Consider the following 14,296-nt stretch of genomic DNA (forward strand, 5'->3'; position numbering starts at 1 on the left):
AAAGCACAAGGGGCTGCGATTAAATCTTAAAGCCTCTTTCCTGTGTAAAAACGCACCTGAAATACTACTCTGGACTTCTCAAGCAAATACGTTCGCATGTTGGCACCGATGATGTGATATCTCCTATCAAAGCCAATCTCAATGTATTTCCCAAAGCGGCTGCTGTTGTCATTGCGGGTGGTTTTTGCATTTCCAATTGCCTACACAGAAGGGAAGAAAAAGAGTGTTATTTATGGTTGAATCACTCTATGGTTTGTATAATCTGAAACAGGAGGTTATCAAATGACTATTATTAAACCATAATAGAACATAAGAAGGGAGAGAGAGTTTCATAACAGAGGGTGTAACATGTTTGAGGAGGCGTAAACCTAAAATCCTGTTTGCAGCATCATTAAGAATGAGTAATTACTGTGATTTCAGATTATTTGTTTGTCTGCACTGAGGATATTATGAGTCACCTGTAATAGTATCTCTAGGTTTGCATCCTAAGAGACCCTTCTATCACCAGTGCTCATTTCTGCTGTAATGATATCTCTAAATTGACTGTGAGATTTGGCCACTCTCATTGGCACATAGATTATCTTCCTGAAGGGCACACAAGCCAACTCTGCTCTTATCTGTTCAAACAGGCCTGCCGAATCTTGAGTTTAATTTTGCAGCTCAACTGTGTCAGTGCCACGATGAGATGGAGTGATGAGAGAAGTGAGGGCACCTTTACAGCCGCTGCACACTATGGAAGTACTTAGTGGAACAAGTGTATTAGACTGAACACAAATTATTCTGGTAATGTGTCTGTGAATTAAGTGGTTCTCAACTCATTGACATCATGTGGTAACTGGGGTCAATTTCCTCACAAGAATTATTAAAAAACAGGAGTATTAAAGCATACCTCCATAATGGGGCTCGAGGCCAGTACTTTCTCTTCGACGCTGGTGTCATTTGCTGAACCTCCCACTGTGGCAAAAAAGCGCATGGCATACTTTGCAGAAACTGTTTTACCGGCTCCAGACTCTCCACTCACGATTATCGACTGGTTCTTCTCATCTCTGCAGGAGAAAGTTCAGGTTTACATACAGAAACAGTGATTAAGACAGCATTCATATGAATGCCTGAGATGATATGCATGATAAATAAAGTGCATTCAACTAATCAATTAATGCTTACAGAACAGGGAGGTCTATGAAACATATGATACGTTATATATATATATACACAAACCCGATTCCAAAAAAGTTGGGACACTGTACAAATTGTGAATAAAAACAGAATGCAATGATGTGGAAGTTTCAAATTTCAATATTTTATTCAGAATAATACCACATAGATGACATATCAAATGTTTAAACTGTGAAAATGTATAATTTTAAGGGAAAGATAAGTTGATATTAAATTTCATGGCATCAACACATCTCAAAAAAGTTGGGACAAGGCCATGTTTACCACTGTGTGGCATCCCCTCTTCTTTTTATAACAGTCTGCAAACGTCTGGGGACTGAGGAAGTTGCTCAAGTTTAGGAATAGGAATGTTGTCCCATTCTTGTCTAATACAGGCTTCTAGTTGCTCAACTGTCTTAGGTCTTCTTTGTTGCATCTTCCTCTTTATGATGCGCCAAATGTTTTCTATGGGTGAAAGATCTGGACTGCAGGCTGGCCATTTCAGTACCCCTGTCCTTCTTCTACGCAGCCATGATGATGTAATTGAAGCAATATGTGGTCTGGCATTGTCATGTTGGAAAATGCAAGGTCTTCCCTGAAAGAGACGACGTCTGGATGGGAGCATATATTGTTCTAGAACTTGGATATACCTTTCAGCATTGATGGTGCCTTTCCAGACGTGTAAGCTGCCCATGCCACACGCACTCATGCAACCCCATACCATCAGAAATGCAGGCTTCTGAACTGAGCGCTGATAACAACATGGTTTGATCTTGTCCTCTTTAGTCCGGATGACATGACGTCCCAGTTTTCCAAAAAGAACTTCAAATTTTGATTCGTCTGACCACAGAACAGTTTTCCACTTTGCCACAGTCCATTTTAAATGAGCCTTGGCCCAGAGAAAACACCTGCGCTTCTGGATCATGTTTAGATATGGCTTCTTTTTTGACCAATAGAGTTTTAGCCGGCAACAGTGAATGGCACGGTGGATTGTGTTCACCGACAATGTTTTCTGGAAGTATTCCTGAGCCCATGTTGTGATTTCCATTACAGTAGCATTCCTGTATGTGATGCAGTGCCGTCTAAGTGCCCAAAGATCACAGGGCATCCAGTATGGTTTTCCGGCCTTGACCCTTACGCACAGAGATTGTTCCAGATTCTCTGAATCTTTGGATGATATTACGCACTGTAGATGATGATAACTTCAAACACTTTGCAATTTTTCTCTGAGAAACTCCTTTCTGATATTGCTCTACTATTTTTCGCCACAGCATTGGGGGAATTGGTGATCCTCTGCCCATCTTGACTTCTGAGAGACACTGCCACTCTGAGAGGCTCTTTTTATACCCAATCATGTTGCCAATTGACCTAATTGCAAATTGGTCCTCCAGCTGTTCCTTTTATGTACATTTAACTTTTCCGGCCTCTTTTTGCTACCATTCCCAACTTTTTTGGAATGTGTAGCTCTCATGAAATCCAAAATGAGCCAATATTTGGCATGACATTTCAAAATGTCTCACTTTCAACATTTGATATGTTATCTATATTCTATTGTGAATAAAATATAAGTTTATGAGATTTGTAAATTATTGCATTCCTTTTTTATTCACAATTTGTACAGTGTCCCAACTTTTATATTTTTATATTTATATATTTTTATATTTATATATATATATATATATATATATATATATATATATATATATATATATATATATATATATATATATATATATATATATATATATATATATATATATATATATATATATATATACACACACATACTTGATGCATGATGCAATTTGACGCTTTTATAAAAGAAAGTCAACATTAAGAGTACAACAAGCAATTTTTTTCTGGTCTCAAATATGAGAAGATCAGAATAATATACATATTTATTTTGACAGCACAAAACAATTTTAAAGTAAAAATTAATGAAATTTTTATTTCAAATTAAAACTATGTAACTGAATTTGTCGTCATATGCAAATACTTTTGATATTAAAAAACATTAAATTACAAAATATAATATAAAGATATATTTGCAATATATATTTTACAATTTTTTTAAATTGTATATATTTTAAATTATTATCTATATAAAGTTACCTCAAACTGCAAGGATCAAGAACATTTTATAGTGCATAGCAAAAAAAAAAAAAAGGGTGTGTAGGAACTTCAGGGTGGCTTTGTACCCAAAGACTAAAACAAAAGAACGCTGGTTGTGAGGATTTTTTTTTTTTTTTTAACATAAAGGAAAGTGTGCTTTACAGTCACATTTTGTCAGCTGTCAACTGCAGTTAACATTCTCCTCTTACTCTGACATCTCCAATCAAAACCCCACCAGCCGCCGCTGGTTGGTCTCCAACAGAGTCAATATGCACTAGACACGTACACGAGGACACACACGTCCCAAGAGAGCTACCTCATGAAAGCCTAATTGCAGCCGAGGGCCGCTTTGACAAGCTCTTAAATAATTTACGTGTCCATTCAGAATAACTGACGTGTAAAACCTGACCTAAACAACCAATCAAATGCATAATCTGACCACAAGTCTTGCTTTGTATTTTCCTCTTTCGCCTGAGCTTATTTTGGGACTTCAGCATTACACAAGTCATTAAATCATGATGTCTCGGCGTGGGATGTTTAGCTCAAGCTTAAACCTGATGTGCAAATGGCTTTGCCTTTTGTTTCAAGCAACAAAAAAAACACATGTAAATACAAAGGTTCGTAGAATGATGCTGCGTACACTGTGATTATCTGCCCACTCTATCCATTATTAAGTCAAGCTGAACTTTCAGATTACTCACAGCTTTCAAAGCGCATGCTGTCATTTCCTGTGTATGGCCAGTGGAAATCACTGCTCTGAAACCTGAGCTCTTTATTACAAAACAACAGAGCTTAACCAACAGCTTTTTAATTTATTTGATGCAAATAACTTCTTAAACTCTTCTTGGGAAATGCTAAACCACCAAAAGTCACATTAAAATTGTTTATGAGATGACCGTATGGGTTCTCTAAAACTATATACATGTGTGTATATATATATATATATATATAGTGAAATATGAAATTTTAGTACGCCTATATTTTTACAGTTCCAATATTTTTATATGGGACAATATAAATATTGCCTACTGCCCTAACGAAATATAAAGTTTCATCATTGCAAAAAAGCATCATTTTTACTGTACCAACGTTGTTTCATAAACCATTAAACGTGGCATTATGACAATGCACACTGAGCCCATTTCCCAGCGCGATTCTTGGATGCCACAGAGTTAAATGCATTATAATGGACATAAGTCCTTGAAATATGATGCACTTCCCTAACGAAAGCTACATTTTGAGCACTTTTTACTGTATCAGCCTTATTTATTTTTTTAACTTGGCAAAAAGAACAATGCTCAGCTATTCATATCCCAGCCGTCACAGAGAATACTTTAAAGCAGACATAAGGCCGTGATATAAACTGCCCTACGAAAGCCACATTTCAGCAAATCGATCGTTATTAATTTATGCACATCCATACTCGCATTTTCTTTATGCACATCCATACTCGAAAGTTTCTCGAGAACACGCGAAATTCTGTCATTTTTTTTTATTTTTGCAAAGGTCCCTTTAGGGGCTCTGTAGAAAACTGTTGTGCTGCCTAATATTATTGCGGAACCCATGATAATTTTTCCTGATTCTTTGATGAATAAAAAGTTCACAAGAATAGCATTTGGGTGGGTGGGCTTTCAGAGAGAGGGGCAGAGTTAAATTTATCAAAATTAAATTTAGCAAAACGATTGAAACCTCTTTATAGCACTTTGAACAAATAAACTGTTTCAAATTAGCTTGTCATCTTATAAAACAATAAAAAACTTGCACAAACCTGGCCATCTGTTTATACGCTTCCTCTGCCACAGCAAATATATGAGGGTCCATGTCCCCCATGTTTTGGCCGCTGTACGCATTGATGACTTCTTCTCCATAGATGTGTAGTTGCTCGTATGGATTGATGGCCACCAGAACAATCCCTGAGGAGAAAGATTTACACAGGTTTACACCTACAACTATGCAGCACAGTTAATATGCAAAATCGCATAATTTATATCAGACAAATTCATGATGATGCAGATTAATGTTTAAATATTTTTTCATGACCATAAATATTAGGTGACATCAATCATTGAATGATGTCACAGCAAGCAAAATAACATTAATGCATGATGTGTCAGTCTAAAAGAGAGAACACAAAACAGACACACGTCTGTGAAAGTGAAAATGAAGATAAAAGTCATAAAACATAAAAGAGAAATGGGTATTGTTGTGACCTGACAGATGATAATGGGTATCATTCAGTCATTGCAAAGCACAAAAGACGGAAGCAATAATAAAACAAGTCAAACAACAGTTGGGCGGTCTTTAGACTAGACCACAAATATCTGTGAGATCGTATGACCATAGCGTAGGTGTATATAAAACAGCAGATCCACTCTTCTTGATTGTCTGACAAGACACGTCATCCAGAGTTTGGATTCAGACATACATTAATGTCTTATTCTCCAGAACAACTTTTCAGTAGAAATAAACACACCCACATATAAAACGCAATCCCAAAATGTCACAACCTATTAACAAGGCCATGTTGTCATAGGGACAGAGTAACTAGATTAAAACTAGACAGAGTCTAGACTAAACAAAGTCGTCGTCTTTGTTACTCTCCAGTAAAGCCTGTTGACCTTGGATACCTAATTACAATATTTACAGCTTCCCTACAATCAAACTTGAGGTAAAAATAAGTATAGACATACATTCAACATTTAAAATCTGTGGGAGGTTAGAACAACAACTGAAGGAGTTATATATACATACATATATATGCAGAAAAACATACACACATGACTTACCACAGTAAGTGTAAATGTGATTGGATTCAAGGAAGCGGACCTTGAGGTTGTGGAGCACAGCGGGCTCGTGGAGGTAGCTGAGAGCAGTAAGGTCATTCTCTCCTACCAAAATATCAGGATTCCGAAGAAATGGAAGAGGATTGTCTTTGGGACCAATTGAATATTCTAATGTCTAGGAATAGAGACAGCAATGCCATTAAGTTGAAACAGTAGATTAGAAATTGATTTGACTCAAACCACAATGTGAAGTAACTTCGAAGGCTTCAAGAGTCAAAAAGTGTCTTATGGCAGACTGAGAGTGTTGGTAATGCATTTCAGGCACAAGAGCTTCAATAAGTTATGCTGATCTTTATTTCATCTACTGGTTTATTTAGGCTTCTCCAACATTGTTTTTTGATAATACACTCGAGAATATGGCGTACAACCTTCCCTCTGAGGGCTTGCACTTCTTACACACCAAAACATAATCAATGATTCATTCGACACACTTTCCTCAGTACAGTGAAACCCAAACTAATGCAGAAAACATTAAGATCTGGTTTAGTTCACAACTGCTGTTTCACGACTGAGATTTTAAACCCAGCATCGTTCAGTCTGCTTAAAATCACTAATCAATCCATTTTAACTGAATTAAACTCTTAGGCTTTGTCCAGATAGGCAGCATAAACATGATTGTTTTGGATATGTGCGATTCAACGAGTTTTTGTTTTGTAGTCGGAAAACAGAAAATTGAGATTTTTACAAACCAGATGTTTTTTCCACCAATATTGTCAACTATTAGGTGAAAGAAGGGGAGGGTTTATACTCACCGATTCATCTTCTAATCTGAGGTGGAGCACTGAGTCTCCCTCCTTATAATCCTTGATGATTTCAGCCGCCCTCCAGACCTCATCTGGGTCAGGGATCCAAACCCGGGTGTACTGAAACACAGATAAAAACCATGTTTAAATAAAAGAAACCACTGCCAATTGTCCATAAGCTCGATCAACACATATCAAACAACATATGAGTATCTGTAAACAAAATATGAACATACACCACAATCATGGTTTCACTTATCCATGAGGACAATGACCCAAGTGGTCATTCATCTTCCTATCTAGGAACAGACAAAAATGAATAAAGCTGAATAAGAGCTCCAGTGCTTTTATCAGCAGATTCTGTATATAATTGGAGGTTCAGCAGTACAGGCAGAAGAGTTCAGAGATAAATTGAACCGCAGTGAGGTGTATGCAAACTGGGCCTCATTCATGAAACACAAGCAGAATTAATCATTTGTAAAGTCGTTCTGACGTAAATTTTCATATTTATGAAAACGTTCATATTTTGAAAATGTTAGTTGGTACGAGTTAAAAATTCACACCTGCTCCCTACCACATGTAAAACATTTGAATGTTCTGTGTTCTTTTAGGCAAACTGTTGGCACTTAAAAATGTGTCGCTTTGAGCGCTGTCGAGCGGATTCGTAAAGACCTCCGATTGGTCATCAATGAAGCTTTCACCAAGCGCTTACAGAGATACACATGGGAGCATTTGAAAGCTTTTGAAAGCAGGCACCTATCCACGATATATATATTCATTCCTTGGACTGGTAGCTGCTGGACAACCATTCATCAATCATGACCCATAAGCCAGAGAGAGCTCTGCAGCACCCAGCAGAGGACTAATAAAGATGGATTCTCATCCAGTTAGCCTTGAGGTTTAACCAAGATATTAAAGAAAGAGACAGCGATTCATGAATCAAAGAAAAATAAGACACCACTAAATAATAAACCATTGTGTCCTCTGCTCCAAGTGATGCACAATGTCTCAGTGTTTGTGTGTTGGTGATTAGAGTATGTAATGAGAGAGAGCCGTTATCTCTCCTGAAGGCAGTTAGAAGTTAGCTTCCGCTGACGATCTATGTTTGTAAAGAACACGCTCTTGACCTTCAAAAAAGAAACTCAGACGGTATAAGCCGCTTAAAGAGCCGCAAGTTTATTAGAAGCACATTCAGTCTCTAAATCCACCACAACTCTGCATGATCAGCCTTAACAGATTCTTAACTAACAAATCATGCTCTCAAATTAAACAGCAACCAGTTAAACACTGCTGTAAAGTCCTCAGTGATCAAGCTGGACCCAGGATGCATAATATAAATGAATAGTTCACCCAAAAATGAAAATTCTGTCACCATTCACTTTCTTTTATTTCTTTATAGAACATAAGAAATTGAGTTTTTTGGTACAGTGGTGTGAATGCCACTTATACTTTGTAGCATTTTTATAAAAATTAGTAAAAGCATAAAAATTTAATGTTTTTGATACATTTCTAGCTTAAACATTATTTATTCTACAAATATTTCTCTTTAAATGCAATAAGTATCAGCTGTGTGCAAAGTGAACCACATTTTTACGCTCAAATTAAACCTGAACATGGAGCTGCTTTGAAAATTATATAGGGCCTTGAAAATGAAGATTTCAAAAGGAATGAAAATCAAAAGGAAAATTTATTAAGAATGAAAATGAATATCTTTAATACTTTTAGAGTTACAGGCATGCATACTTTGGAAAAGGAATATTTATGGCACTCAAACAGGTATGTTATGCAAATGAGTTGATAGAAAAACACGAGATACACTTCTAGTTTCAACATTATTTGTTCTTTAGATATTCCTCTTTAAAAGAAAAAAGTATCATTTAGACCCACATTTAGTTTTTGACTGCTGAAATTGTGTACAATTTACTAATTTACTCATGAAGCAGCATTAAGATCTCAGGGATTGAACCAAGGAGGGCCTTTAAAATGAGAATACCAAAAAGAAAGTTTGTTAAGAACCAAAATCTAAAAGGATATTAAGATACCTTTAACAGTTCTTGAGTTACAGGCATGCAAACTTGAAGCAAAAAACAAAAGAAGTGCTTTTTGCCATTTTTCTACGGTCACTGTTGGCATATAATGAAACAAAGATTGCTAAAGTCAACAGATTTTACTAATAGACTTACCAATCTCTGTGTAAAAATAAAATAATGATGCTGCCATCTAAAGTCATTTTTACACCCCTGTAAATTGCCTCCAAATCTCAGGTGAAAATTGTCATTTTGATCCCCCTCTAGTGGATTACAAGGTAAATATAAATCTGTGACATTTAAAGGTGCCATCGAACGTTCTTTTACAAGATGTAATATAAGTCTAAGGTGTCCCCTGAATGTGTCTGAAGTTGCAGCTCAAAATACACCATAGATTTTTTTAAATAATTTTTTTTAACTGCCTATTTTGGGGCATAATTAGAAATGCGCCGATTCATGCTGCGGCCCCTTTAATTGCCCGCGCTGCCCACCCCTTCCCGAGCTCTCGACTCTATCACTGCATAAACAAGTTCACACAGCAAATATAACCCTCAAAATAGATCTTTACAAAGTGTTCGTCATGCAGCATGTCTAATCGCGTAAGTATGGTATTTATTTGGATGTTTACATTGATTCTGAATGAGTTTGAGGCTGTGCTCCGTGGCTAACGGGTAATGCTACACTGTTGGAGAGATTTATAAAGAATGAAGTTGTGTTTATGAATTATACAGATTGCAAGTGTTTAATAATGAAAATAACTACGGCTCTTGTCTCCGTGAATACAGTAAGAAACAGTGGTAACTTTAACCACATTTAACAGTACATTAGCAACATGCTAACGAAACATTTAGAAAGACAATTCACAAATATCACTAAAAATATCAGTTATTATTGCTCCATCTGCCATTTTTCGCTATTGTTCTTGCTTGCTTACCTAGTCTGATGATTCAGCTGTGCACAGATCCAGACGTTAATACTGCCTGCCCTTGTCTAATGCCTCGATCTTGAGTTTGAGACTCACTGTATGTCATTTCCATGTACTGAACTCTTGTTATTCAACTATGCCAAGATAAAGTCAATTTTCAATTCAATGGCACCTTTAATATTTTGGCTATTTATGTTTGTCTTTCTACAGAAATAATATTAATAAAATCACAAATTTGAGCCGGGGAAGTTTCTGAAATTTGGTTGATTTGACAAGGATATGACCCTACAATAGTTTGACAAATGTCACACAAACAGAAGCTGCATGCAAGTTTTGGACACTTGTGATCCATATACAACACCAGCTGCAGCATTTCAACCACTAAAAATAAAGGGATATTCTACAACATTTAACGTGAAAACACTTAAAGTGCCTTAATGTCCTAAAACAGTGAAATTAAAAGATAAAATTCGGTGTACACCTTATTGATGATGCAAACTACATACAGGAGAGCAGATGAGCCCAGAATATGAAAGCAATGCGCTAAATGGTTACACGGTTTATTTAACACTTAACGAGAAACTGCGCATTGTGTTTATATTCTGGGCTCATCTGCTTGATTGTACATAGTCTGCATCATCAATAAATTGTATACTGTATTTGTTTGTTTTTTTAATATAACTGACTTACTACATTAGTAACCTGGTGGGCAATGGAGGAAAGCCTTGTTTTGACCTCCAAGTGTGTGACGTCATGTGAAAACTATGAATTACATACAGTACTATGAAAGGACACCTCAGTCCGGGTACGCCTCTTAATTCAAAGGCTGCACTTTGCACAGTCTTCTCCACATAAACTGCTCCATATCAGAGCCTTCCCTGCTGACAACTGCATTTTTAATCCTAGTTAGAGGCGGAGCGAGAGATACTGCAGGATGACTTAGAGATATGAATGGATCTGGGGCTGCCTTTGAGCATGCCGTTTCTGATATTACTCATATGATGGTTCCATGAGTTAGTTACAGTGAGCATGTGCAACACTGAATTGAATGTCAACATCAAATACGGGGAAAGGAGGTGATGAGATGATTTTTGATCAAACAGTTTACTTGTGGTCACAACTGTTTTAAACAAAGATATGCTAACTAGCAAAGGCTAAATTTCTACAGGTCACACCTGCAGCCTGATCAAATGCCAATTTATTTATTAAAATAATAATAATAATAATAATAATAATAATAATAATAATGGAAGATCTCACTGGGATCATAACTATCTGACAAAAAAACATCATAAAGTACATCATAAAAAAAAGTTTACCCAGCTTTAGAGTTTGGGCTCATCTGATCTGATCTGACACAATGGGGACGTACTTTAACCAAACTGAGTGAAATGATGGAACGTACTGAACTCAGACAGTCTGTGCTGCGCCTTAGGTGGAAATAAAAAGAAAAACTAAGAGCGAAGCATGCGATTCACCAAGATGCAGCGGAAACAGATATGTCGATCGAACAGCAGGGGTCCTGTCTGGTTTGCAGTCTGTTACATCACGCTGTCTAATAATGTTTCGGTGTAGCGTTCCGGCTGTTCACAGCTACAGCACAAAATAAGATGTTTGATGACAACAAGAGCTGATAGCACCAACTCATTGAAACTTCTTAATAAAGCCCTTTGCATAATTTTCATAAAGTGGAAAACAACAAGACGTCCTCTCAAAGGTCCAATGTTAGCAACCAACAAGTCGCAATTTGCCACCTGCTACTGCTAGCCAGTGGTATTTATAATTTAGAAAGTCATTTATAGGACAAAAACATGTAAATGCTGCGAGTGTTTTTGTCAACCTCTTAAAAATTAATGAACGTCATATATTACATAATTTTAAAACAAGTGGCAAATATTCAGCAAAACAAGTGACATTTTTAACATAGAGCAGTGTTAGCACAAGCACTCTTTCAAACAAACATTTGACCAAAATACACTACTGTTCAAAAGTTTGTATGATTTAAAATAAATAAATAAATAAATTATATATATGGTTTTTAATCTTATCAAAAACGTCACTCTGGTGCTAAAGTACAGTACGAGTCTGGCGGCCTTCATAAAAATTAAAACACTACACAACTGAACAGGAACTAAATAATGAAGAATGGTCTGTAGTTTAGGATTGTGATGTGTGATTGGACTTAATCTAAGGTCTGGAGGACACTACCCATCATTTTTTGTGCTGGGCACAAAGAACAACATCTTAAAACTGCTGGGTTTGTTAAACAAGCAATCTATAATTGCCTATATAGAACAAAACAAACCTGTTTTAACTGTCAAATGAACATATTCAATAGAAGAAGCCTAGAAACTTGCCCATTCAAGAATATTCAAAGCACACACGTTGCACATCGCTGACATTTCAGGAACCCTGAGTAAGTACGAGGAATCTGGGGCAGGTGTGATAAGAAAATGCACCTCATTCCATGAAGTCTTGCATCACCTCTGTCGATTATTGAAGCTACAAGCTCAAGAAAACTCATTTGAGAAACTGTCCTGATTTAATAGACTTCACTTAAAGTCGAAGATGACCTACAAAAGTGGAAATTCTCCCTCATTCGTCATTCCAAACTCATATAGCTTTCTTTGATACGTGAAACAGAAACAATGATGTTTTGAAGACGTTTCTTTAATACAATTAAAGTGAATAGTGCACTGTAAAAAATTACCATGATTTTAACGGTAAAATACTGTAAAAATGCTACGGTGAAAAACAGTTAATTGGTTTACAGAAAGTTTCCGTACTATATACGGTGAATAACTATAGATCTAACGGTATATTTAATGTAAGTTTACGGTAAAATACCATTAAATTTACAGTTTTTGGAAGTAAAAAAAATAACGTCATTGTATAATTTACAGTGAAAAACCATAAATTGATATTTCCACAATTCCCTGCGTGACACTTCACATTTGATGTATTTTTGTTGAAATAACACTGTTTCTTCCTATTTCCTTCTAATCAGTTACGTACATTAGGGTTTTGTTACATCTAACATTGTTAAATTAACGTTTATTGCATTTTTAAAATTTCATGTGTGTTACCATGATGGTGTTTGTGTGAATGATACTCTGAACCTTCTATATATTAGTATTGTCCTTCTCAGCTTGTGGAAAAGCTGCTTGTGATGAGCTTTGATTCATCATGTGACTCTCATCACCACTGTGATTGGTGGTTGTCAGTGTATTACAAAAATACAAAACAGATATAGGCAATTCAATAGGTTGGTTAACAACATTAACATTATATCAGTTAATGAAATACTTTTTTTACTGTAAATTTAACAGTTTTTTTTTACGGTAAAGTTCTGGCAACCACAGCTGCTGTTTTTTTTACTGTTCATTTTACAGGATTTTTTTTTTTTTTTTACAGTGTGACCATGGGCTCAAAAAACGTGTGCTATATACCAAATTGTATGAAGCCAAAGGATAGATATTTTGTTACAATGACAGTAATCCTAAGGTGGACTATATAAAAGATTTATTTCTGGGTGAACTATCCTTTTAAAAGCTTTAGGTACACACAGTACAGGAACTTCACAGATGGGCGTGTTTACAGAAAGCGAAATGAATGAAGTGAAATATGATGCTTTGACCTCAAATAGGTCCACAGTTGCCCTAATATAGAAGTGTTTCAGTAGAGTAGGCCACATGCAAATTGTGCTGTGCGAGACCATCGACTTATTTGGTTTGTAAATCACTTTCTGATGACAGAACTTGGGAGTCTACTATGACAGCATCAGCAGAGGATCATAACAGTAGGCCTGGGTGTTTTTCGATGTTGTCAAGCAAATAACAGCAGTTAAAGTTGCACTTAGTGTACGGTGTAGACTTGTAAGCAAAATAATAAAACAGTGGTCAAACATTTGTTTTGTTTTCGAATATACAATTTCCTTTTTTTTTGCACATAACTACATTCACTGTATTTGTTTTCAAAGCTTCAATTTGTACAACATTGGCCAGGATATAGAATATGGATGGATGGATGGATGGATGGATGGATGGATGGATGGATGGATGGATGGATGGATGGATGGATGGATGGATGGATGGATGGATGGATGGATGGATGGATGGATGGATGGATGGATGGATGGATGGATGGATGGATGGATGGATGGATGGATGGATGGTCTAAACCTGTTAAAAAAATATTGTCTGTCTCACTACTTTTTGGTTTCGGAATTCAATGATAAATTGCTGTTAGCGATGCTAAAAAAACAAAAGCATGTGATATAATCACATGAAATAAACTGAGGCCTAATTCAAAATTAATGAATTCAGTGCATGATCAAATACCTCAATACCAAAACAATGACAACATAAATACCCACACTATAGGATTAGGAGAGTTCCAGTCCGGCTAAACAATAGAGTCTATATGGTCCTTTTTGGGTGGGGAAAAACACTGCCCCATTTCATACTCGATTAATTAATTTACACTAATTAA

General features: G+C 36.2%; 1 protein-coding gene across 2 annotated transcripts in view; it reads right to left on the reverse strand.

The window, feature by feature from the left end:
* Nucleotides 1-14,296, reverse strand: part of myo5b (myosin VB) — a 58,482-nt gene that overhangs the window by 33,240 nt on the left and 10,946 nt on the right. For both annotated transcript variants that reach the window (XM_067375704.1, XM_067375705.1), the window contains exons 2-6: nt 6,863-6,973; nt 6,054-6,225; nt 5,036-5,180; nt 890-1,046; nt 57-200 (exon numbers count right to left, since the gene is read on the reverse strand). In XM_067375704.1, the coding sequence (XP_067231805.1) occupies nt 57-200; nt 890-1,046; nt 5,036-5,180; nt 6,054-6,225; nt 6,863-6,973 (729 nt within the window). The remainder of the gene's footprint in view (nt 1-56; nt 201-889; nt 1,047-5,035; nt 5,181-6,053; nt 6,226-6,862; nt 6,974-14,296) is intronic.

Source organism: Chanodichthys erythropterus, chromosome 22 (genome assembly GCF_024489055.1).
Source record: "Chanodichthys erythropterus isolate Z2021 chromosome 22, ASM2448905v1, whole genome shotgun sequence".
Classification (NCBI taxonomy): domain Eukaryota; kingdom Metazoa; phylum Chordata; class Actinopteri; order Cypriniformes; family Xenocyprididae; genus Chanodichthys; species Chanodichthys erythropterus.